This window comes from Odontesthes bonariensis, chromosome 20, assembly GCF_027942865.1.
Source record: "Odontesthes bonariensis isolate fOdoBon6 chromosome 20, fOdoBon6.hap1, whole genome shotgun sequence".
Classification (NCBI taxonomy): domain Eukaryota; kingdom Metazoa; phylum Chordata; class Actinopteri; order Atheriniformes; family Atherinopsidae; genus Odontesthes; species Odontesthes bonariensis.
In genome coordinates, this window is record NC_134525.1 from 29,401,368 (window position 1) to 29,427,631 (window position 26,264).

The window sequence follows — 26,264 nt, forward strand, 5'->3', positions numbered from 1 at the left end:
ATTTTCTCACCTCTGTAATTCTGCAAGTGCAAACTTACACAAAAATATTTTGAATAATTTTTAAAGTTATTAGTTTTTTCTTTTATATTTAAAGCATTATACAAGTTTATTTTGCATATTTGTTTATCGTAAATTACTCTCTGAGTTACATATAATTACAGATAATCAAATATTTTACTGTAGAGACAAAGTAAAAACTTATCTATAGTGAGCCCTATAACAAAATAAAGCTTGATTAATACTTGAAACTTCATATCCAACAAAATAAGACATTAAAGTTCCACATTATGTATATTCAGAAAAATCTTGATTTTCAAAAAAAATCTTTCTACAACTAAAATTAGTAGAAATGTTGAAATAAAATCATATGTCAATTGATTAAAATATTTGTCCATTGTTAACTAATGATTAATCGCAAAATAATCACACCTGTTATATATGGTCTAAATGCACCTTTAAGGGATATTTTTAATCCTCTTATCAACATGGGAGCAGACAAAAATACCTGCTTTATGCAAATGATTATCGTTTTTATTTTTGCAACAATCCAAATCAACATGCAAAGCTCCTCATGGCAAACCTAAGCCCAACAAGCAACAACAGAAGGGGCATATTGACCTGAAAGTAACATTCACACTTCAATAAAATATTATGGTAAGTGTTTTGCCGCAAGTAGAGTTGTCCAGCCATTTATGTTGTAAACTACTCAGTGTGGTCAGCCCTTGGCGAGAGGAAGTGGGGATCTTCTTTATTTACTCTGTGCTCTGTGACAATCGTGTAACTTCACACAGAGTTTGCTGCTGCTAGTTTTGTGCAACATGGCAGGATATTATCAGATTTTTTTATCATGACAGGAAATTATCAGATTTGAGTACGATGGATGTCCTCCTTACCGGAGTGAATGAGCTGTGCTGCAGCATGTGAAGTCTTCCCACTAAACGCGTGTGTAGCCCCGGATAACAACAACATGGCAGCTATGAGGTAACGGTGCAATAGTACACGTTCGTTCATTCATTTGTCTTAAAGTATTGGTGAAATAAAGATAATGCCTTATTTAGAGGCTGTATTGTCTGTGCCCTGTGTTGTCTATATACGCTGATCTCGAGTGATCTAAATATCTTCTGAAGGACGCCGACTTTCACAAAACTGTTATCTGTGAGTAGATGAACGTATTTAGTGCCAGAAATAAGGTCCAGGTTTAAAAAAAAAAAACTTCTCCTTTAATGGCCAAGCTCTATTATACCTTAAAGACCTCGTAGTGCAATATTTTCTCAAAAGAGCACTTCGCTCTCAGACTGCAGGTCTACTCGTGGTTCCTAGAGTTTCTAAAAGTAGAATGGGAGGCAGATGCTTCCGTCATCAGGCCCCTATTTTGTAGAACCAGTTGCCAGTATCGTAGACACCCTCTCTACCTTAAGTTATTCGGCTTAAAAAGTTTCCTTTTTGACAAAACTTATCGTTAAGGATGGCTGAGGTGATCCTGAAACATCCCATAGATATGCTGTTATAGGCCTAGATATCTGGGGAACCTTCCATGATACACTCTGTTCTCTTATTTTTCTATGTACTTATAACATTATTGTTGTCATTAACTTGTGTTTCTCTCTCTCAACAGGTATCCCCGTGCTGATGTTATGGTGTTTGTTGTCCTCTAAAACCCCAGCTGGTCGAAGCAGATGGCCAGCCTTCCTGAGTCTGGTTCTGCCAGAGTTTCTTCCTGTTAAGTCTTTTTCTTTCCACAGTCACCTCATGGACGTTCAGGACGGGGGTTGAATCAAAGAGAAGTTTCAGTGCAATCTGTTGTTTTCTTTAGCTAGGCTACCTTTTAAAATCGGCTTTGTATGTAAGAATTTGACTAATTTGGAATTTTAATTAATTGGATTTGATTGGATTATAATTGAATTCCAATAAATTGGCGTGAATTGGATTGTATCTTTGAAGTGCCTTCAGATGACGTTTGTTGTAATTTGGCACTATATAAATAAAATTGAATTGAATTGAATCAAGCTGCCACATTCACAGAATGTGCCTATTTTAATATTGCATCAAAAAAATATTAACTAACTTTTCATTAACGTGTTAAATTTGACAGCACTATATATAATGTCAAAAATAAAAGAAACCAACAACCTGCCCAGTGATTATTCTTGTCATGCGTGTCGGTCTCAGATACTGTAAACATTAATTCAATAAATGGTACAGTTTGCAGAGGAGCGCTGGGTACAAAAGAAGTCACTGGTGACCTCTTTATAACCTCTGGATTCAGTAAGATGACTTCCTGTTGAAGAAATGACAGGAGAAACAGGCATAATGAACATCTGTTGACAGAGGAAAAAAAAGTGTCCCAATGCTTCAAGAACACTGATTATACAATATGCGTACATGATAGTCATTGATGTGAAACTCTTTACTGACGTAACATTTGATAAATTGCTTGTTTCATCTGTTCAATAAATGGCTTTTTATAATGTGTAAATAAAAGTTGAGAGATGATTTATATGAAGAACTGTTCTTTATATTTCAAGATTGCAATGTTTAACAGTGCCATGATCTTGTTGAGATTGTTAGGATGTTTGGGATTCTTACTATTTTTTTTTTCAGGGTGTTCAATTCAATACTTTGTAGAGTCCTAGTTTACAGCAATTACAGCTAGGCACCCTCTTTATTTCTAAACTTGCACATTTTAGTACACAATATAAAATTATTTTATCTTTAACAGGTATTTAAATTAGTCAAATACAACTTTAGAAAAGCTGCAACCCATGATATATATCACTGTGTAATTTCTTCAGAAGAAATCGAGAATTGGTTTGTGAAAAAAAATGAGCATTCTGTCATGATCATGCTTGGTTGTGGTGTTTGTTTGTTTTCTTGGTCTTAGGCTACGTGCCCACGACAACGGTAACGACAGATAAACGCAGAACATTTCGACAGATGTGCCTATCTTGCACACGGCGACGGCGTTTTTAGGAGTTCAAAACGGAGAAAAGGCAAACGCCCTCCGGAGTGGAGATCTTGAAAACGATCCAACCTCTCGTCGCCGTAGGAACAGTTCAAAACGCAGAAGTGCGTTTTTTGCACACGTTAAGTGGGTAGTTCTCCATGAACGACTCCCATATCTCACTGTATTTATTTTGGACACTCCCAATCCACATTATCCACTGCCTTCCTGGCTTTGTAGTTCAGTGTCGTGTTCAGGAGCAACTGGACCTCATCATCTGTCCAAACAAAGTTTGAAGGCGTACTGTTGTTGCCGCCGCGCTTCGCCATTTTCTTCCAACTGACGCGGAGGAAGTAGCCACAAAACAGGCATTTCTCATATTTATTAATATATAACAATATAACTCATATAACAATACCAAAGGTATTGTTGCTACTGCCACCTACGTCCGGGGCGTGCATACTACATCGGCAAACTATGAGTTTTATACGTTTTCCCTGTTCCCATGGATAGACAGATATCCACCCCCAAGCGCTCGTGAGAACGCAGATAAATTGTGGAGGAAAAAAACGGACATCTGCGTTTATGCTTCAGAGCGTTGTCGTGGGCACGTAGCCTTGGACGGGGTTGAGCAGGTTTTCCAGGAAGACCAGGGTGGAGTCTGGTTCAGCTCCTGCACTCGCACCTGTTTTCCATCTGCGCTCATCAAGACACCTTCATACGAATCTGCGGGAGCAACCAGCCTTCGCCAGAGTGTTCTCACGGCTACAATGGTAATCTAGCTGACTTCCGCTCATCTTGCCTTGTGTAACCCTCTATGTACTAGCCTTGTTCTCTTGTGCTCTTAGTGTCTGTTGCTCATTCCACTCTGGATTTCCAAGCTAAAGGATCTAGCTCGCCACTGTGGATTCCGAGACACCTGTCTGCTCACCACCTGCCTGCTTGCCACGCTGTTGATTCAGTGCTTTCTGCACCACAACCAGCACTCTTACCATCCACTCTGGAAACCCTCTTTGATTCGGTAAGGAAAAACTGATCTCTTGGATAAATCCCTCTCTGACTCACGCTAACCATCTCCCTCTACTCGCAGGGTAACCTCCTGGATCCGCTCATTGCTCCACCTACCTTTTAATAAACCTTGTTTTTACTCAAATCTGAGTCTGTCTGCTCGAGTCCAATTTGTGAGTCAGCCCGGCTTTTGCCATGACACCTTCCCAAAGATTCAACCGCTATTATCTTTAGCACCTTTATATTATCAGTTTTTCAAAGTTGCTATACAATTTTTGGCCCACTCTTCTTTCAACATTGCTTTGTTAATTGAGGTTTTTAGGTATTCATTTTTTTGCACAGCTCTCTTATGATCCTGCTACAGTATTTCAGACTTGGAATAACATGGGTTGGAGTATGGCTTTGAAATTGTTGCATATATTTTTCATGTTCTGTGGTAGATTTGCTGGTGCACTTGATCACTGTCCTTGTGCATGACCCAATTTTTTTAATAGACTTGAAGTGTTGTATATTTAACTTTAGCCTCAAATTTGACTCTGGAATTAATTGCAATTTTTCACGATATTGCATATTGTGACCTTTAGCGTGAACTTACTCTGGTTTTATAGTGGAGGAAGAGCAGGAAACCTCTATGGATTGCCAGACAACCAAGGACGAGGGAGCGTAGACCTCTCTGGCAGAGAAGATTTCTGCTACACTTCAACCTTCTAAATGTTTGGTAGCTCATTACTGGATGATCTTTACTACTAATTTCTACTGCATCAATTTTCTTTTGAGGATTAATAACATAATTGAACTGAAGTGAGATGAATTTAATTGAATACAACAAGCCAGTCTGAGTCTACCAGTTAAAGGGTCGTTCAAAGTTCAGTGCTTGGATTCATAGCCTTCAGATCTGCTCTTTACACGTCTAATCCATCTCAGACCGATATGTACTGTATAGACCAACAGACCTTCAAGACTGGTGCTGATATTGTGGCGCCTCGTAATGAGTTTCATTAATGATTTTATTTAGTATTGATAACTAACCTTGGACACTTGATTGCTAAAAACTAAGCTGTTCACATATGGGTTCTTCTTTTCATGATGGCGCTTTGCATTTGCAGACGGCACAAACTGTGTATATAGAAAGCAATTTCTGGAAGTGTTCTTGAGCCCATTCAGTGATTTCCATGACAGAATCATACCTGTTTTTAATAGTGTTGGCTGATGGCCCGTAGATCAAGAGCATCCACAGTATCTCATTGCACACAGATGTCTTCACATTCTCAATCTTTTATATCATATCCCGTAGATGATGAAATATTAAAGTCTACCATTCTATTTTGAAATTGCTTTATAATGAGAGATACACTGCCTCTCTAATGTGTGCTATTCATACCTAATCATGCTACTTTTTAGTACCCCTTTTGTTGACCCAAGCCAACTTTTTAAAGATAGGTTGTGCCAACACATTCAATATAAGCTTATAGTTTTCATGAAATAGTAATGTCCCACTTTCAACGTCCTATGTATTTTCTATAATCCATAACGAATCAAATTTGATTTGTGATTTCCAAATCACTGCATTCTGGGTTTTTTTATTTACACATTATACAGTGTCCAAGCTTTTTGAGAATTGGGCTTATATTTAGACAATTTTAAAACATTATTTTCCTTTAACTTTAGCCAAACATGGCATTGTACCTGAGGCAAGACATGCCCACTCACATCGTCTGTTGTTCTCTGAACTAATTCTAGTCTGAACACCTGTTCGCATTCAATGGCAATCCTCGTCAAGTACATTATGCTTCAAGTTCAACAAGTGAAATACATGACTGAATACTAAAGTGACATAAAAAGTTTAATTACCATATTGTTACCTAATCTTACCTTCTATGAGGTTGTAAAGGTTGCAGTAGTTGGTGCCATGGTCTTTAATGGCATACCAGCTCTCAGAGATTGACATGGCCTGGAGAGAATCACAATTACATCCAGAAGTTAGAACCACAACTATGCCCAACCTTTTTCATGGCTACGCTCAGTTTTGCTGTGTGGTGATTTTTTTTTTTTTATCTTTTCAGTGTTGTTATTTTAATAAACCAGTTAAAATGATTTACACTATGTGATAAAGGTGTTTGAGATGTTGTAACTATTTCTATGTTGCTTTTCTGAATTAATTTTAATGCCAAATTTTCACAACTTTTCTTGATTATGGTAAAGTTTTTATCTGTCATCACAGTAATCAAACTGTTCCTGTAGCAAGCATCAAAAATAGTCACCTCCCATATGTTGATGAAGTAATTGTTTGATAACTTTTTTAAAATACTTGTTTACTTTACATTTCAGTAGCTACACGTATACTTTGTTTTAATTCAAAATCTTTTTTCCCCTTCTGCATTTCACTTTCTTTTTCTTCACACCTGTGCTTTTTTGGTTGATTACTCCTCACTTGATATCAGTTAGTCATCACATTCCTTTGTATATACTGCATTTCACTTCACATTTGCAGATCACTTATGCAGTTAAGCTTTCCAGTAATAGTTTATAGAGTCCCCCTCTGTATTTATGACTGTTTCCTGTTGCTGGCTTTTGTCTTGTTTATATGGAATTATTGTGGAGTCCACTTGGAAACCCTTTCACCTGCAACCTATCCACCAGACAAAATGAGCAAGTTGCAGAACTTATGATGGTTTGTGTACTATGACTAGGTCTTTCACCTGTCACCCATGTCACAGCCCGGCTCTAAGGCTGCAACATAGATGGGAGACAGACGAGAGTTTGCAATTTCAAAAATAACTTTTATTAACAAAAATGATCTGAACTAAGAAAACGTGGATGTCAGTTGTCAATAGTGTATGCATGCATGAGTGTGTGGATGTGTAAGCGATCAAAAACAGAACAAAACAGTAGCCGCCCCCTAACCTGGTCTAACCAAGTCAATCCAAGTTGGGGGGTTTCTTAATTGGCAGGAGAGGAGCTTTTAAGACACAAGCCCCATGTGTGGCTCAATCAGCCTGATGAGCACTCCGTCTTACTCCCTGCAAAAGGGAAGAAACAACAGAAAAGACAGGGACAACTAGTGGAGCGGAGGGGTCGTCACACCCATCACTGTCATAATTATGCTAACTGGTGTGTCTTTGCAGTGAAGCATAGCAACAAGTGAGATTAAGAAAAAGAAAATAAAGTTACCTGACACATACATGTTTTACAGGCCAGAAAGACAACCCTAATCTTTCTGTTCATGTTGTGTTCAGGCAGTGGCAGTGTTTTTCCATCATGCCATTCCATCATTTCCATCATCCACTTCACACAACAGTGTGAAGTGTTCGTGTGCACGATTGCATGAAAGTTTTAGTCAGTCATAAATCACAACCACCTATTGGGCAACAGGAAAGTATCCATAACTTTTGTTTAGTGCGGGTTCAGTTAAGCATAAAAAGATGACGTTCCACAAATTTTGGGGACTTTACTTATTCTATCAACCAATCAACCAGTCAGAAGATGAAACACATCTTGCTTAGGAGCAAAGAACACACCATTTTCATGCCTGGCGTTCTGTCTCACCAGCTGCCTCTTCACATTACTGATACAAAAAAAGAGGGAACAGGAGGTATCACTCTATGACTGACTCATTTTGGAGATAGATATAAAAATATCGAGGCAAAAACTAGTTTTAGATAAATGTAAATACATTTTTCTTTTCTCTGTTTTTATTTTTGCCAAGGATAAAGTGTGATCGATGTCGTTGGTTTGTTTGTTTGATTTGTCTAAGATTTATCAAAATCTTATGACTAGATATACATTAAATTTCCGCATTGTTTGCCTTTTATGGAAAAGAATGCCGAGTAGCTCCCCGAATACGGTCGCTGCAGGCCCCGGACCTGCTGGACATCAGGCCCCCCTGCCCTGTGGTAGGTCCCAGGAAACAGGGGTGACTATTGCGGCCAATCTCTGGCTGACCTCTCCGGGGGAGCCTCTCTCGGGCTCGCGGGGCCCATGTCTGGGTGGCGGGTCCTGCCGGGGTTGGTGGGCTGTCGCCTCTGGTCCCGGTACCTGGGGGAGCCTCTGTCCTATGCTTGTGAGGGCTCTGTCCGGGGACTTCAGATCGGTTGATGTCTCAAGAAGATATAGCTGTTTAAATGATCTAGGGGGCGCACTGGAGTCACACTCCAATATAATTCTATTGGGCTCTTTAGAGGTTAACAAAGGTCATTCATATCTAGTTTGGTGCAAATCGGATGATGCATGTGTGATTTAGAGCCGACCGTATGCAAATGTTGAGGGATTGGAATTCGCCAATCTGTCACACCCACAGGCTCCAGCCAGCAGCCAGTGGTGAGAGGATTCAGCATCATGTTGTTGAATGTCATCAAACACAGCTTTAAACCTGCATGAATTTAGGAGTAATATAAAACACAGCTCACTTCCTGTTCAAAGGGGGCGGGCTTTGGTGACGTCAACAAAGACGATGTGAATGTGATTACAGCTGGTCTATTAAAACACACAGAAAGTTTCATTAACCGACGACCTTGCATGTGGAAATTATTCCATTATGATGTTTCATGGCGAAAGGTCAGACTTTGAAGCTTAGTCACGCCCACATACTGTGATGTAGCCAAAAACCTCAAGACTCTGCACAGTGAGTATAAAGTCCCCACGTTAAAAGCTGTAGGAGGAGTTCGCTCAAATACAACGTCTGTTTAAGAGACAAAATGGCGACTTTGGTCCAAAATGGCGGACTTCCTGTTGGGTGTGGACCAGGGCTCCAATACACTTTTTTGTAGGTCCTGGCAAGACGAACAGGTGTGTTGAGTTTCATGATTGTCGGTGAAAACATGGCTAGGGGCTGATTTTTTTATTTTTAGGGCTGGGACTTTAGCGCGTTAATTTCGATTAATTAACTACACACATATTAGCGCGTTAAAAAAAATAACGCATTTTAATCGCACACTATAATTATTTATTTATTTATTTTTATTTATTTATTTTTTTAAATACAGACGGATGGAAGCGTCGACAAGAGCGTGGTTGTGTGCAGATTATGCAACAAGGAATTCGCGTATCACAGCAGCATATCAAGCCTCAAATATCACCTCAACGCTAAACATGTAGTAGCTAGCGTGGGGGCCCAACGCAGCTTAACATCCAAGATTCTATATACTGTGTTTTCATGCATGCTACATTCAGATTTCAAATAGGGATATGTTCTGTGTTTGTTGAAATATTGTTGAAAATGTTAATTTTCTAAAGGATAAAATATATGCGATTAAAATGTGATTAATTTCAATTAATTAATTTCAAAGTAGTAGGCCACGCCCATCAAATATTGGACTGCACACCTGTTGGGGGGTGGATTAGGATTGATCCTACTGAGTTTGGTGCATCTCGGCGCAAAACTGTAGAATTTATAGCCAAACGTATGGTAACGGCGCAATGTCTGACTTTGCCACACTGCCACGGCCACGCCTTCAACTGAAAACTGCAAGTTAGACCAACTTGTTATCTGTATTTTGACACAAGATCATGTTGATTAGGTGAAGGGGGCAAGAGATGGAGCTTTCCAAGGAAAAAAAGGGATTTCCTGTTCTGAGGGGGCGGGGCTTAGATTACGTCAGCATATGACCACATAGGATCATCAGGCATCCAACATGGATGACTCATACTAAGTTTGGTGCATATTGAACTTTAAATGTGAAAGTTATAGCGCTTTGTCTGTACTGGTGAGTACGCAAAGTTCGCCGCTTGCACACGCCCCCTAAACATGCTCAAAAACTCAAGATTTTGATAACTTTTGCTGGCCCATCCCTTAACTGCATACCAACCAAAGATGAAGTCCGTAGCTTAAAATCCCTAGGAGGAGTTTGTTAAAATACGAGGTGTGTAAATCTGAAAAATGGCCAAAATTTGCCCTTTGACCCAAAATAGCCGCCTCCTTGTACATTTTAGAGCATACCTCCAAAAGACTTTTGTTCTTGATTTGAGGCGCCCTACATACATACCGCGTTTCAGATCTCTACGATGTACGGTTCGAGCTATCTCACGTTAGGTGGCTCTGTAGAGCAGTTTTGCGACGCCCACTTTTGATTACATTAAAATCATGTGATTTCACCCGGGGGACAATTTTGGGTAAAGTTTGGTGAGTTTTTTAATATGTTTAGGCCTCCAAATTTGCGTTTCCGCGTGGCTAAGAAAAAGAGTCTAAATAATAATAGTGAAATCCTTCAGTTCCAATAGGCCTTCGCAGCGCTTAGCTGCTCGGGCCTAATAATTCAAATTAATTTAAAAACAAGCAACAGTCTAGATAAGTTAAAAGATACCATGTAGATTTCATGCATAGATATATGAGAAAAGAAATTTTTTAACCTGGATTTAAAAATGTCTACATTTGGTGAAAGTTTAATCTCCACTGGTAGTTTGATCCACTTGTTTTCAGCATAACAGCTAAATACTGCTTCTCCGTGTTTAGTCTGGACTCTGGACTGGACTAGCTGACCTGAGTCCTTGGATCTAAGAGCTCTGCTAGGTTTATATTCTCTGAACATATCATACATATTTTGGCCAAACCGTTCTGGGATTTGTAAACCATCAGTAGGCTTTTAAAATCTATTCTGTGACTGACTGGAAGCCAGTATAAAGATTTTAAAACTGCTTTGATGTGTTCAGATCTCTTAGTCCAGGTTAAAACTCTAGCAGCAGCGTTCTGGATGAGCTGCAGATGTTTAATGCTCTTTTTGGGAAGTCCAGTTAAAAGAGCAGTACAGTAATGGAAGTCTACTGGAGATGAATGCATGGATGAGTTTCTCCTGGTCTTTTTGGGAGAGAAAACCTTTAATTCTGTTGATGTTTCTGAGATGGTAAAAAGCTGCCTTGGTGACAGCTTTGATGTGGCTGCTGAAAGTCAGATCTGAGTCTATCAACACTCCAAGGTTACGAACTTCGTCAGTGATTGTAAGGGCCCAAGTCTCAAGATATTTACCAACGCTGACCCTCTTCTCTTTGCTACCAAACAGAATGATCTCAGTTTTGTCTTAATTTAATTGTAGAAAATTCTCTCTCATCCAGGTGTTTACTTCCTCCAGACACTGACTGTACGTCTGCTGAGCTGCAGTCGTCTGGTGACAGAGACACATAAAGTTGTGTATCGTCTACATAACGGTGATAATTGATGTTAAAGTTCTGCAATATCCGACCCAAAGGGAGCATATACAAGTTAAACAGAAAAGGTCCAAGAATTGACCCCTGGGGGACTCCACAAGTCATGGCCACTCGCTCAGATTCATAGCTGCCAATTGTAACAAAATAATTCTGGCCTTCTAAGTAGGACCTGAACCAGTTAAGGACCGCTCCAGAAAGTCCAACCCAGTTTTCCGGCCTGTGCAACAGGATTCTGGGATCTACAGTATCAAATGCAGCGCTGAGATCCAACAGAACCAGGACTGAAACATTACCAGAATCAGTATTTGACCTGATGTCGTTTAACGCTTTGACCAGAGCTGTTTCAGTGCTGTGATGACGTCGGAAGCCTGATTGAAAGTTATCAAGACTTCCACTTTCAGTCAGAAAGTCGTTGAGCTGGTTAAATACAACTTTCTCAATAATCTTGGATATAAAAGAGAGGTTAGAGACAGGTCTGTAGTTGTTCATCATAGAGGCGTCTCGAGTTCTCTTCTTTTGGAGGGACTTAATGGCAGCTGTCTTTTGTGACTTGGGAAAAGTTTTTAAAAAAGTCGGATGGTATTATGTCAGGAGTGCAAGTTGTTGATTTCAGATGCCGAACTGTTTTCTCTAGGATTTTTAAATCAACAATATTAAATTGTGACATAACATCAGAGTTATTTGTAGGTTTTAGACACAGATTAGTTTTCTTGCTTGTCTGTGTTGCATGAATGTTTTGTCTAATTGTTTGGATTTTTTTGCTAAAAAACTTGACAAATTCGTTACATTTCTCTGTAGAGAGGAGGGGCCCGTTGCACAAAAGTAGGACTTAGACATCCAGGATGAGTTACTTAGCCAGGTTCAAGGAATCCAAAACATGGGTGCCCAGGCTTAGTTGGTTGCACAAAGGCCAAGCCAGGATGAGCAGACACGGATTTATCAAGCCAGGTGAAAGCGATCCTGGATAAGTGCTGCACACGGCTTGCTTAAATAGACCCCACGATCGATCATAGATTCACTGATTCACCATGGCAACAAGGGCGGCGTGTTTCTTCCCAGCAGAGCAATAACTATTAATGGAAGCATATGAAGAGGTGACGGAGAAAATAAAACAAAAAGGAAATACTGCCACAGTTAAAAAACAAAGGGAGCAAACGTGTTAAACCATTGCTGACCGCCTGAATGCGTAAGTAGTGCACAAATCACACTCACCACTCCACTGAAACTATCACAATTAGGCAGTCTTCGAACTACGGGGGGACTCGGGGGATCCGAGACCCCCTGAAACTGACACGAGACCCCCCCCCCCAAAAACATGATTTGGGAAATGTTGGGGGTCTCTAAAATATTGGCAAAATGTGATTTCCCCTGATGAGTTATGATTGCAGACGCGATGCGTGTGGAGGTGTGGAGCCTGTGTGCGTAATTGGCATAAAGCTGTGCTGTCCGCCGCGTATGATTCTGTATAGCTTCTCATGTGTGATCCGCGCTCTGAGTCAAGCGCAAGCAAGCAACCAAAATGGACATGGCAGCAACTTTTTATTAAGAATGTGCCTGCCCACACATTGCCTGTACTGTTTTAGCAGTGAAAAAAAAACGCAATTAAATGACTTGCAAGCATCTTCATCTCCTTCCCTGGGCATAGAAGACTCTGTGACATCAAGGAGGAGTTCTATAGGATTGCAGGTAAGACATTTTTTTTTTTAAATTACAGTTACAATTACAATGTTAACATTCAGAGTAAGATACTCATTGCATCGTATTACAGGTTTCCCCAATGTCATTGGTGCAGTGGACTGCACACACATCAAAATAAAATCCCCCTCAGGTGGCCATGAGGGGGATTTTGTGAACAGGAAAAACTTCCACAGCATCAATGTACAGGTGAACATGACTTTTGATAAAGTAAATTAATGAACACTGTACATTGCCTGTGATGTGCATTAATTGGTTTAACATCTTATCATTTCAGATGGTCTGCAATGCTAACTATTTGATCAGTAATGTTGTGGCAAAGTGGCCCGGCTCGGTCCACGACTCCCGAGTGTTTCGGAACTCAGAGATCTATCGGCGCCTATCACAAGGTGAGACACAGAACCTCTATTGATAACCACTTTTAACTTAATAGCTGTGTTAAGAATGTCACTACTTATGAGGTTGTGATGGTAACATTTTGTTTTCACAGGTGAATTCCTGGGTGTATTGCTGGGTGACAGAGGGTACGCCTGCCAGCCTTTTATGCTCACTCCATTTGCAGACCCTCTGGAGGCACAACTGGCATACAACCATGCCCATGCCAGAACAAGGGCCCGGATCGAAATGATATTTGGCCTACTGAAGGCACGCTTTCAGTGTCTGAACCACCTGAGAGTCAGCCCAGACAGGGCATGTGATATCATTGTGGCCTGTGCTGTCCTCCACAATGAGAAAGGAGAGGGCCCCCAGAGTGCCAGCTCTCATAGACTGGGACAGTCCTGCCATCTTCCCGGATGACGACTGTGGTCGGCTGGTCAGAGACCAATATTTGTTAAATTATTTTAATTAATATTGCATGTTTATTTAAGTTGGACCTGCAATGGCAGAGGCATTTTTGTCCTGTATAGGCAAGGCAATTTTATTTGTATTACCATTTTTACAAACAGTTTGTCTCAAACTGCATGATTCTGTGCTTTTTGTTTTGTAGAGCACTGTGTGACTTCAGTTTTGAAAGGAGCTGATGGTTTACTTGCTTTGATTCATCCTTGTTCAATAAAGGAACATCATGGTACTCTCTGTGTATTTATATTTATATGGTGATGTACTTTATGTGTAGTCTGTGGGAAACTAAATTATCTAATGATTGCAAGTTCATCTAAAATCATCAGTTATCTAAAATGATTGTGATTAATGATCACAAATGTTTCAATAATGATAGTGGGTATAGTTAAATGTTTTAACAATATGTTCTAGGCAGTGGAATAAATATTGGTTTCCATTTGTGGCGACCGCTGACTGAGATAAGGAATGAGATTAAATAGATCCTGGAACTTAGCCTGGTCTGGAGCAGGCTAGCTTCACAGAATAAATCTCCATGGTAACTTACGTCTGAACATATCCCACTTCCCTTATCCTACTTTTGTGCAACCGGATCACGGATAAGTTGATCCAGGATAGCCAACATATCCCGGCTTAATCCCTTATCCTACTTTTGTAAACGGGCCCCAGGTCTCGGTTTTACTGTTTAGGAGATTTGTGAGTTTATCAAAAATAGCAAACAGTTCGAGAATTGTTGACATTCTTATTAATCATTTCAGATAAATGCAGCTGTCTGGCCTTGCACAGCTCATTGTTATAACTACGTAGGCTTTGTTTGTACAGCTCATAGTGAATCTGAAGCTTTGTTTTCCTCCACTTACATTTAGCTTTCCTGCATTCTCTTTTCAGGTTTTTGACCGTAGTGGTGTTTCTCCATGGGGTTTTCTGTTTGCTCAAAGTGCTCTTGATTCTAATCGGTGCAACAGCTTCCATTACATTCAAAATTTTCAAGTTGAAATGATCCAGCAGTCCTTCAACCGACTCTGCGCTCATTGTTGGTAACATAGCTACACTGCAAAAAAAGGAATTTAAAGAAAGTAAAAAAGCCTTGTATCAAGGAAGTAAGTCTTATTTTTTGTCCAAAAGGAATATCAATCTTGTCAAGCATGTTTTGCATTTGAAAAATTATCTCATTTTAAGAAAGTATGGCTAAGTTTTTCTTGATAAGATATTCCAGCTAATTTTGAGCAAGAATGAAACAGAAACAGAGTATAAAAATGTTTTACAATAAAACTCAGTGGAGCAACAAGATTATTTGCCTTATTTTAAGAGTATGGCCATTTGCACAACTTCTCAATTTAAGAATACCATGAAACAAGAACAATTAAAGTTTTTTTTATCATAATTATTTCATGGCAGGCCATCTGAACCTAAATAAAACTTGCACAGTATCCTGGAGATCTGTAAATGATTAAGAACAGAATTTTAGGAACACCCTTTAAAATAGAACTAGTAGCACTTGTGCTCTCTGTTAACCATGTTTCCGTCAGAAAAAGAAAATCTAAATTGTGTGAAATTATGAAGTCATTAACTAACGGTGACTTATTGGACATAGATCTAATATTAAGTAAGCCTAGCTTTGTGGAGTTTACACTGGTCTCTGTTGTATTCTGAGTTGTACGTGGTACCGTTAACAGATTAGATAGATTCAACTAGCAAGTTGACTGTTTTCGATTCCTTCTTTTACTAACTAATACAGGAATCCTACTGGGTCCCAGCTTGTTCTCAGAACAGCTGTCAGTAGTAGGACTACTATAACAGGGACCCTGAACGCATCACGGCATGTTATCTTTGTTTTGAACTTACTTCCTGCTCTCGGTGAAGGAGGACGCTTTTTCTCTCTGCTCCCAACCCTCCCTTTTTTTCCCTGCTTCTTTTTGTCTTTTTGGAGCATCTCTTTACATATCAGACGAATTCAAATATGATGGATCTGGTCAGCTGGTCTCTCAAAGCTATTGATCAAATTTTCTCTAATGCAAAGTTAGGGAAAGGAGAACCCTCATGCCCCGACGGGACATTCTTCACTGGATACTCAATGGATTCCTGGGGGAAATGGAGAATTCAGTGTCTAGCAATGCTGTACGCCGAGGACGTCGAAGATGTCTATATATTTGGATTTGTGATACTCGGGTTCCTGCTATTTGGAGTTGGAGGATACCTGGTATTTCACGAAATTAAGAGAACGTGGAAAACATTTGAGGGGGTCACAAGAGCAATCAACGCTCAGACTGAGATGCTACGTGAGCTGAATCGGAAGCTGGATGCACGCGCGCAGGCTGGCTGAGATTCCTGGACTCAGAAGAGAAATGGATTAAAACTGGGAGTAAAGTTGATTGATTCCTTGGACCGGGCGGAAATGGTCTACATTCCACAATTCGGCTGATCGGATTTCGCCATGAGACGCACCAGCAGAAACTTAAAGATAGACGGCAAAATCAGTAGTCTGTCTGAACCAAAAACAAAAATTGTTATTTCAATCTGGCGCCCCAGGACTGGCCTTGGACTGGCCTGACAAAATCGTTCTCCAAGTTTGTTATGTAAACATGTGCCCCCCCCCCCCTCCCCTTCCTGAGACTCCTGTGGAAACTCTTTGGACTGGCTGACATACTCACATCACTGTCAAGGACAAATGCCTGATAAAAGTTCAGCACAGACTTACGTGCACACACCCACACACACACACACACGCTCACTGAATAACACACGCAACTCCTACACCACACCTCCTTCACTGTTTCCCAATTCCTTCTTTGTGCTGATCTCTCTCCTCCTCTCCCCAATGTGTTATTTCTGTTATGTCGCTGCTTCCATTTGTTATGCTACAAAGAGCAACACTGACACACGCTCGTTTCTTTTGAACCACTTCTTCAGGTCCGTTTATTCCACACACAGAAGGCAACAGGTTACATCGCTGGTACCAGCTAGTGGTCAATTTATATAGCGCAACCTTAGCTCCATACATAACATTTCCTCCCCACTACGATATGTTGTCCATGAACCCAGAAATCTATGTTCTTTAACACAACATCAGATATATATATATATTTTTTTGTTTACTTTAAAAAAAATGGAAGTTATACAATCTATAAACGTATGTTGAAACTAGTTCAAAGAACTCAACTTCACATTCACATTTAGTGTTATTTACTCATCACCGTAACGAACTGGTGGCTTAGTGATCCTTTTAGGATAGCGTCTAACGGTCTCTGTTGGCTCGGTATGTCCAGCTTGTGATGGTTCATTAAACTGATCGCTCCTTGGTGAATTTGCAGTCTCAGAACCTTGGACCTCACTCTTTTCAGAATGAGTTGTCTTGGTGAGTGGAGAGCAACTACCACTCGGAGGGGGTGACACTGAGGGGTTCACAGGTTTGTTCACCTCAGTGTGCTGAGGCTCTGGATCCGGGCGTGTCAACATTTGATCCACATGTCGTTTCCAAACTCCTTGTTCCCCTACGTTGACCTTGTAGGACACCGGCCCCGTCTTTTCCATAACAACTGCTTGTGACCACTTCTCCTCCCCTCTCCTATAGTCACGTACCAACACAGACTCTCCCACCTCAAACTGTCTGTCCTTTGCATGCTGTTGTCGCAGTAGCTGCTGTGCATCCTGTGACCTGTGTACAGCTGCAGCAACACAAGGTTTCAGGCAGTCCAAACGAGAACGCAGCCTGCGTCCGAGGAACAATACTGCAGGCGCTTCTTTCGTAGTGGCGTGGGGGGTGTTGCGGTAGGATAGCAGAAAGGTATCCAGCCGTTGGTGTACAGGTGCGGTACCTCTGAAGGATTTTAGAGCATGTTTGAACGTTTGTACAAAACGCTCAGCCAAACCGTTGGTGGCAGGATGGTATGGCGCAGAGCGGATGTGTTTGACTCCATTCATTTTCAGAAATGTACTGAATTCTTCAGCACAAAACTGAGGTCTATTGTCACTTACAAGAACGTGAGGAGTACCATAGCGACTAAAAAGACCCCTCAACACTTGAATGGTTTTATTGGCTGTGGTACTGTCCATGATATGCACCTCAGGCCACTTGGAATGTGCGTCCACAGCGACCAGGTACATATGTCCTTCAAATGGACCTGCAAAGTCCACACGTATCCTTTCCCAAGGACTGGAGGGCCACATCCACGGGTGTAGAGGAGCCGGCCCTGGTTCTTTTTGTACCCTCTGACATGACGTGCAGGATTTAGCCTAGTGCTCAGTTTGAGAGTCAATGCGGGGCCACCAGACATAACTACGGGCCAGGCTCTTCATTCTCACCACACCTGGATGTGCTGCGTGTAGTTCCTTCAGCACTCGGGGGCGAAGTTTGGGGTGCACAATCACTCGCACACCCCACATGAGACATCCCTGCTGTATTGTGAGATCATGTCGACGCAGCAGATAAGGTGACAGCTCCTCATCTGTGTCTTTTGCAGCAGGAAAATGACCAGTTGAAACCATTTCAATCAGACGAGACAAAATAGGGTCAGACATGGTGTCACGTCTGATCTCAGAGTTACTGACTGGCAGTGCGTCCAGCTGTGCAGTGTAAAACACTTCTACTGCTCCAGGCTTCTCCTTGTGAGCATGAGGGAGTGGTAACCTTGAAAGTCCATCAGCGTTTGCATGTAAAGGTCCCTCCCTGTACTGAATGATGTAATCATGTGCTGACAGAAGAAGCGCCCAGCGCTGCATACGAGCTGCAGCCATCGATGGTGTGCTTTTCATTGGGCTCAGGATGGTGGTCAGTGGTCGATGGTCAGTGAGTAGGGTAAACTTGTTACCATAGAGGTACTGGTGGAACTTGCGTACTCCAAAGACTATCGCCAGCGCCTCTCTCTCTATCTGGGCATAATTTTGTTCCGCCTTGCTGAGAGCTCTTGACGCATAGGCTATTGGTCTTTCTGTTCCATCCTGCAAAACGTGTGAAAGCACAGCCCCGACTCCGTAGGGTGAAGCATCACACACCAGGCGAAGGGGTAGCTCAGGGTTGAAGTGGGTTAGTACCTCTCGTGATACTAGTAGTGTTTTAGCCTCCTGAAAAGCGGCCTCACAAGTTGACGTCCACTGCCATTTCCTTCCTTTATTGAGCAGGTCATTCAGTGGTTGCAGGACAGTAGCCCGGTCAGGAATGAAACGTCCATAATAGTTCAACATTCCGAGGAATGAACGTAGCTGACTCACATCCCATGGTGCTGGTGCTTCCACAATAGCACGTACCTTTTCTGGAGACTTGTGGAGACCAGCTGCATCAATTATGTCCCAAGTATTCCACTGACTCTTGGAAAAACAGGCACTTTTCCTGCTTAAGGCGCAGACCATACTCCTCTAGTCTGCTCAAAACTGCATCCAGCGTTTTGAGATGTGTCTGCTTATCAGGGCCACTTCTCTGTTGCTCACACTAGCATTAGCTCAGTAGCTATCCGTGCCGTGCAGCGCGTGGTTGATCTTTACGTCCATACTTGACCCACACTGGCAGTTCACTTGCAGAAGGATGGGAAAAGTCTTCCGGACGACACAACTCGTCGCCAATTTATGTTATGTCGCTGCTTCCATTTGTTATGCTACAAAGAGCAACACTGACACACGCTCGTTTCTTTTGAACCACTTCTTCAGGTCCGTTTATTCCACACACAGAACGCAACAGGTTACATCGCTGGTACCAGCTAGTGGTCAATTTATATAGCGCAACCTTAGCTCCATACATAACAATTTCCTCTCTCATTCTACCCCTATCTCATTAACGCTTCACTAAGAGGAAAACTTAGTTATATTCAAATGGTTTATCTTATTAATTAAAACTTATTCATATTCAAATGACCTATTATCACTGTATAAACCTTAATATTTCCTCTCAGATTAAAGTTTTTTACCCAAGTCCCCTTTAATGTAATTTATGGACCATTGAACGGCTTCTTAAATGCTCCCTCTTAGAGGAAAGCTTATCCATGTTTCTGATCTTATTAATGCTTAATGCTTCACTAGGAGGCGAACTTAGTCATATTCATATATTGAAGATCTGTTATCATTTATTATACCAACCGTTCTGTTATTAGCTATATTTTTAAATGCTTCCTCTTAGAGGAAAGTTTATCCATGTTTGTTAGCTTTTGTTAGTTTACTCAAATTACCTGCTCTGTATTTCTGTGTTGTATTTTTTATGTCTTTATGTAAAGCACATTGAGTTGCCTGTGGTATGAAATGCGCTATATAAATAAAGATTGATTGATTGATTGATTGATTGATTGATTGATTGATTGATTGAACTGTGCTATCTTTGTTTTGAACTCTGGATGTTCTGCTGCTCCTTGAACATCCTGCACATCTCCTTGTGCCCTGCTCTGCCAGGACAGATGCTGTAAGAGGACTAGGAGGGGGTGCCCTGCGTTTCTTGGTTGATGGTGGTTCGCTGGAGTCCTGGCTGGGACAGAGACATCCTTTGAAGACCTTAGGTGATGTGGAGTAAAGGGTCTGGTGAGGGCTGGGGGTTGTTTGCCTCGCTGCTGTGTCCTTCACTCTAATTTGTACAGTCATGTTTGGGTTTGCCGTCCCAACAGCATGACGTAAATGTGCACCAAGTAATCTGCATCCAGTTTGATTTGGATGCACGCCATCAGGTCTGAAACGCTCCTTACAGTTCCAAAAGATCAATGAACTTAATCCCATGGGCGATGCATGCATTTGACAACCATGTGTTCCGGCCAAGAAGTCTGCTGAAAAGTTAAATTCCTTTACCCACAGTAGGAATGGGGCCTGAAATGGAGACACGGTGTGCTCCATAGTGACACAATCTCTCCAACAGCAGAGAAAAGTCTTTATTCAGGATCTCAGAGCCAGTCTTCCTTACCAAAATATCAAAAGACCCTGTGTGGACAATGATCCTCGTGCCATCTGGATGAGTAGACAGAATGGTCGGCAAAATATCTATCACTTCCTTGACTGATGTATGAGAAAAAGTTATATTTTCCGTCTTTGCAATTCTGACATGCTGTGTTATAGTCTATTCCATTTTGTGCGGAGGTGTCGATCGCTTCTGTAGTCCTCACCTTGGTTGTGGGATTTGGGCTTCTCCTGATAATCTGGTTAGCCCTTGGCTGAGGTTTGGGGCCATTTCTCTTGTTTTCATTAATTTTTGCATTACATTCATCATCACACACTCTATTTGGAATCAACGGATCATATTTATTATGCAATGGAACTTCAGGTGGCGGAGTGAGTGCTGGAGGTTTAGGTTTAGTGCTGGGTTTACCTCTGCGACGGACAACATGAGACCAGGTCCTGGCTGGGGTTGATGACTTTGGTTTGGCACCAACACTGTTCCAGTGGGATATTTCACCACATGTTCCCTTGACCCAGTCCCTTCCCCTCTCCTTCATTCTGCTGTACCTAATCTTCTTCCTTACCTGACCCACCTCATTAACACATCTTTGACAACAGGCTCTTTTCCTTTTGCTTTCAAGACTGCCAGAGTCACTCCTGTTCTAAAGAAACCAGCTCTTGACCCCTCAGAGCTCAAGAATTACAGATCCCTTCTACCTTTTCTGTCCAAAACTTTTGAACGTGCTGTCTTTAAACAACTGTCCTCTTACCTCCACCAGAACAACCTCTTGGATCCCTACCAGTCCGGGTTCAAGGTGGGTCACTCAACTGAGACGGCCCTCCTAGCAGTAACTGAGTCACTCCAAACTGCTCGAGCTAACTCTCTCTCCTCTGTCTTGATTCTCCTGGACCTGTCTGCAGCATTTGACACAGTGAACCACCACATCCTTCTCTCTACCCTGGAGGGAATGGGTGTTTCTGGCTCTGCACTCTCCATGTTCTCATCCTACCTGACAATTCGCTCCTACCAGGTAACACTGAGAGGGTCTGTGTCGAAGCCATGTAGGCTCACCACTGGGGTTCCCCAAGGTTTCGGTCTTGGGTCCTCTTATTTTCTCCCTCTACACATCATTTCTTGGTTCTGTCATCCACTCCCATAACTTTTCCTACCACTGCTATGCAGACGACACCCAGCTGATTCTGTCTTTTCCCCCTTCTGACACCCAAGTGGAGGCACGCATTGCTGCGTGCCTGGCAGACATCTCGGGGTGGATGTCGATGCCCCACCTTAAGCTCAACCTGGACAAGTCTGAGCTGGTGTTTCTCCCGGGGAAGGGCTGCCCGTTCTGAGATCTGGCCATCACCATGGATGACTCCGTGGTGACGTCAACCTCCGGGTTGAGGAATCTGGGTGTGACCCTGGACGACCAACTGTCGTTCTCGCCAAACATCGCATCAGTGACCCGTTCCTGCCGATTCCTCCTTTATAACATCCGGAGGATTCGCCCCTTCCTCACCGACAAGGCAGCACAGGTGCTCATCCAGGCTCTTGTCATCTCCCGCCTGGACTACTGCAACTCGCTCCTTGCTGGTGCCCCGGCTTCTGCCATAAGACCTCTGGAGCTGGTTCAGAAAGCTGCTGCTCGTCTGGTGTTCAACCTCCCCAAGTTCTCCCACACCACTCCCCTTCTCTGCTCTCTACACTGGCTCCCTGTAGCTGCTCGCATCCAGTTTAAGACTCTGGTGCTAGCCTACAGGGCAGTGGAAGGAACAGCTCCTTCATACCTCCAGGCTATGGTCAAGCCCTACACCCCCGCCCGACCACTTCGCTCTGCGGCCTCCAGGCGCCTGGCTGCCCCGTCACTCAGGGGTCCCTGTGCACGATCGACACGGTCACGGCTTTTCTCTGTTCTGGCACCCCGATGGTGGAACGATCTCCCAACTGATGTCAGGACAGCTGAGTCGCTGCCCATCTTTCACCGCAGGCTGAAAACCCATCTCTTCAGGAAACACTACCCTGATCCGCCCTCTTAGGACATCACCTGCTTCGTCCTAGTTCCATACGCACTTATTTGTTTCCTAAATTGTCTTCCCATCTGTCTAGGTACCTTACTTATCACACTTACTCTAGCACTAGTTATGCTCTTAGCTGTTTGGTTTTGTCGGTGGCCGACACGTGCAAACGCGCTGCAAACGGCGAAACAAATCCAACAGTAAAACGCTGCAAGAGAAAAATGCAGCAATCACAAAAACGACCGGAGCACACGCGCTGCAAACCCCAAAACACATGCAAGAGAGAAACGCTGCAAACTTCAAAACACATGCAAGAAAAAAACGCGATGCAAACATCAAAACACAACGAAAGTTCGCCAGGCCACTAGGCGGTCTCGATCTGTGGGATAGGGGACTATGGGAGATCTACCATATTAATGCTTTCATTAATAGAAGAAAGTCAAAAGGTACATTGTCATTTATGTCTTTTTTAAACAGTTGGCCGTAATCTTTTACCTTATTATAGAAGAGCACCGGAGTTATGTCGCTATAATAAGGTCAAAGATTACGGCCAAGTGTTTAAAAAAGACATAAATGACAACGTACCTTTTGACTTTCTTCTCTTTCATTAATATGGTAGATCTCCCATAGTCGATCCCCTATCCCACAGGTCGAGTCGCTTTGGATAAAAGCGTCTTCAAAATGACCGTAATGTAATGCAATGTAATATCAGTCGGACCGTCCGGTTTGGGAGCTTCGCCAGATATTCCAGTGTCATTTGGACACATCCAGGGAAGTGTGTCAGCCAGGTCTGCAGTCTGAGATTCCACATCAGCTGTGATCCCGTGTAGAAAGATCTGAGTTAGTCCATTGGACCATGAAGGCTCCACAGCCTGCACAGGAGCTATAATAGAGTCAATAAATTCCTCGTTGTTACGAATGTCTTGCAGCGTTTCAATCCTCTTCTCGATCTGTGTTATCCTCACAGAGAGTCGCTCACACACTTTGCACCTCACTGATACTGGAGGGTTAGGAGACATTGTTCTGTCCGATTCCCTTTGTAAACAGGAGGGCTAATACTGTTTACAAATATACAATTAAAAGAAAAAGAATAAAAGAATAAAATTATATCCACGAAAGAAGTAGAATGATTTAAAAGCGATTTAAAAAAAAATAAAAATAAATAAATCAATAAATAAATCTTTGACAAACCAGGAATAGGAATAGGAGAGAGGATAGTTAAAAGGTTAATTTGGACAGGCCCTACTATCATCATTTGCTGTCAGATGCAAATGCAATTTTCTACTTTAGTCATTCCAAGAATTTTTTGAAAATGAAGACCTACCGAAACACGACAGCAAGTGAAAAAGTGGTAGGAAACCAGCCGGAAGTTGATGTCCTCGACATACTTCTTAAAAGGAGTTGTGTGCTTGGCAGCTATAAAGTGCACAGAGGCAGACTGCAACTGTAGGCAAACAAAACAATTTGTTTGGTTTAAACAAAAAAATTAGATTTTGGTGGAATACAAACATGATGTTCTTTCAGTTTATGCTATGCCAGCCCAACCAGATCTCTTTATCCCATCCCCATGAATTGTCTTTTCATCCTTGGTAACACTGCTACCCCAAGTGCTGAGTTAAAAATAATGAATAATTGCAGAACTTGGGAAAGGAATGATGCATTAATGAAAATAGTTTCAAAATTAAAATAGAACTAAGGATAAGAATCTTAAGTTCACAAAAATATTGTTTTACAGGATTGAGTAATCATTTTAAACAATGTTACAGAACGGTAACAGCCTTAACAGTAAGGGGTGGTCTGTAGATATTTGTCTACAACAAACAGATGTGGGTTACGGCTAGAGTTAGATCTAATGAGCATAATATGGCGGAAGTTTCACATTCCCTCAAACATCAGCTCACATTTGTTTTATGCTTAAATTGTACTTTGAAAAACAGCCACACATCTCAACAGCATGTTAGCAGAACTGTAATAGCAGGTCTATCTACACAAGTCCATGAACAATCTTGTTTGTTTCTTTAATTTTTACTCTTTAGCAAGATATATTGATATTCTGCCTATGATGTAATTCTGTAAGATACATTTTACAGAAAAAATTTTAACTTTATTATTCAAATCTATTTATTAAAATTCAGTTATTCAGAATGTAGGGGACCCCATCCAGAGCAGTGCTGCTCTTGAGGACTCAAGCCCTTTATAATTGTCAGCTACTACTAATGAAGTCGCAAATGTAGTACTAGTCGAAAGTGTGGACATGCCCACCCATTCAAAATGATATGGTGGTGTGGTGTATCCAAAATTTTGTTTGGTACAGGTAACACATCAACACACCTTGTACAGGCACCTCTGTCCTCCCATTGTGCAGCCCGACGTGGTTCTCCATTTCTTAATTTGAGAAACCAGGGATTCATAAACCACATGACATGGTATTCCAAAGTACCTGCATAGAATAAAACATCCACAGCAACTGAATGGGCATTTAGGTGAGGGTGATTTCTGCTGTGGACTGAAGAGAACATTTTAAGGCAAACAACCCCATCTAGTGCGCACAGGGTGTTATTAACATTCTTTAGCTACTTGAAAGTTTACTGTAAAGGTTGTTATTTGTATTAGTGCTTGTTGAACAGTAGTACTGCTAACTTTTAAATGTATACATTTTATTTTATTTTATTGCTCTCCAAGATAAAAAATGAACTAATAAACTCCAATAAAAACATTTCTTCACACGTCTTGTTTCCTGTTATGCCATAGAAAGTCTGATTCAATTAAACTGTATTTAAAAGTAGCTTAATAAAAACAAAGGATCTTTATCACATACATTTGGTCATACCCCAGTTTTAATTAACAGCATGCTGTGGCTCAGTAAAAGGATGTTTCTGTTGATAGTTTTCACATAAATATTAAGCAGAGGGAGAGGTTGACAAGTTGCTACAGTGTTCACAAAGAAAGTTCAACATTTTCTCTAAGATCTACATTTCACATGTATAAACTACAGGTATTATGGATTACATATTATAATATCGTACACCAAATGCATTGAAATAATCGGCAAAAATGCAAGATGGAACAAAAATCACATGCCGTCAAGTAATGACTGTTGCATATCAAGACACTTGAAACATTTATCAGGGTTTAAATATTTTAAGGCTTACAGAAGTATATCAAAGTTAGCAAAGGGGTAAAATGTATGCTTTTTGTCAGTGAAATCAAACATAACACAATAAAAACAATTAGGCTACTAAAGAAATAAACTGTACCATTCTACTTTGCATTGTGCATGAAGGGGTCCAGCACAACAAAGCCCAGATAAGCCAGCTGCCAGGAAAACTGCAAGGAACCAACGAACTGGATACATTCTGCTCCAAATTGCATCAGCAGGTTTAGTTTGGATACGCACAGGCAATATATCCAGTGACTGAGACACAAAAAAAGAGAAAAATGCTAGACATCACAAGATGATCATGTGCTTTTCTGAAAAGGAAACAGCTTAAATTAGATTTGCTTCTGAAGAAGACAAAATAAACAGAGGCTATAGACATATTTGGTTTACAGAGACCTCTAGAGACAGTCTGTAAAAGAGCAGGACAGATACCCTGTGATACCCAAAGCAACTTATGCGTCACACAGCTACTACTGCTTAGATTATTACCTGTTCAAGAGCAAACAGGTAATGTTTATGGGGGGGGGGGAGGTCATTAATGCATCATTCACAATCACAATCAGTGTTTCTTCCTAACTGGACAGGTTGATTTCACAGAAGTGTGATTGACTTGGAGTTAAATTGTGT

The 26,264-nt window shown here is 41.5% G+C and overlaps 1 protein-coding gene and 1 long non-coding RNA gene across 2 annotated transcripts; one reads left to right on the plus strand and one right to left on the minus strand.

The window, feature by feature from the left end:
- Window positions 1–219: 219 nt before the first annotated feature.
- On the minus strand, window positions 220–25,834 carry LOC142370084 (uncharacterized). Its single transcript, XM_075452507.1, has 5 exons — window positions 25,735–25,834; window positions 24,809–24,917; window positions 23,802–23,921; window positions 5,822–5,900; window positions 220–2,278 (listed from the first exon to the last, which is right to left on the minus strand). The coding sequence occupies exons 1-5, from the start codon at window positions 25,830–25,832 to the stop codon at window positions 2,187–2,189; spliced, it is 498 nt and encodes a 165-aa protein (XP_075308622.1). The 5' UTR covers window positions 25,833–25,834; the 3' UTR covers window positions 220–2,186.
- LOC142370335 (uncharacterized) lies at window positions 12,453–13,321 on the plus strand. Its single transcript, XR_012767846.1, has 4 exons — window positions 12,453–12,772; window positions 12,855–12,970; window positions 13,059–13,170; window positions 13,272–13,321. It is a non-coding gene; the product is annotated as an uncharacterized LOC142370335 (long non-coding RNA).
- Window positions 25,835–26,264: the final 430 nt, after the last annotated feature.

Excerpts from the sequence above, each read along its gene's own strand:
- LOC142370084 (XM_075452507.1), bottom strand. The coding sequence starts at position 25,832 with ATGTATCCAGTTCGTTGGTTCCTTGCAGTTTTCCTGGCAGCTGGCTTA. Across the intron at positions 24,918-25,734 it reads GCACAATGCAAAGTAGAATG|GTACTTTGGAATACCATGTC; the intron begins GTACAGTTTATT and ends TATTCTATGCAG. Across the intron at positions 23,922-24,808 it reads GACAGAGGTGCCTGTACAAG|TTGCAGTCTGCCTCTGTGCA; the intron begins GTGTGTTGATGT and ends GTTTGCCTACAG.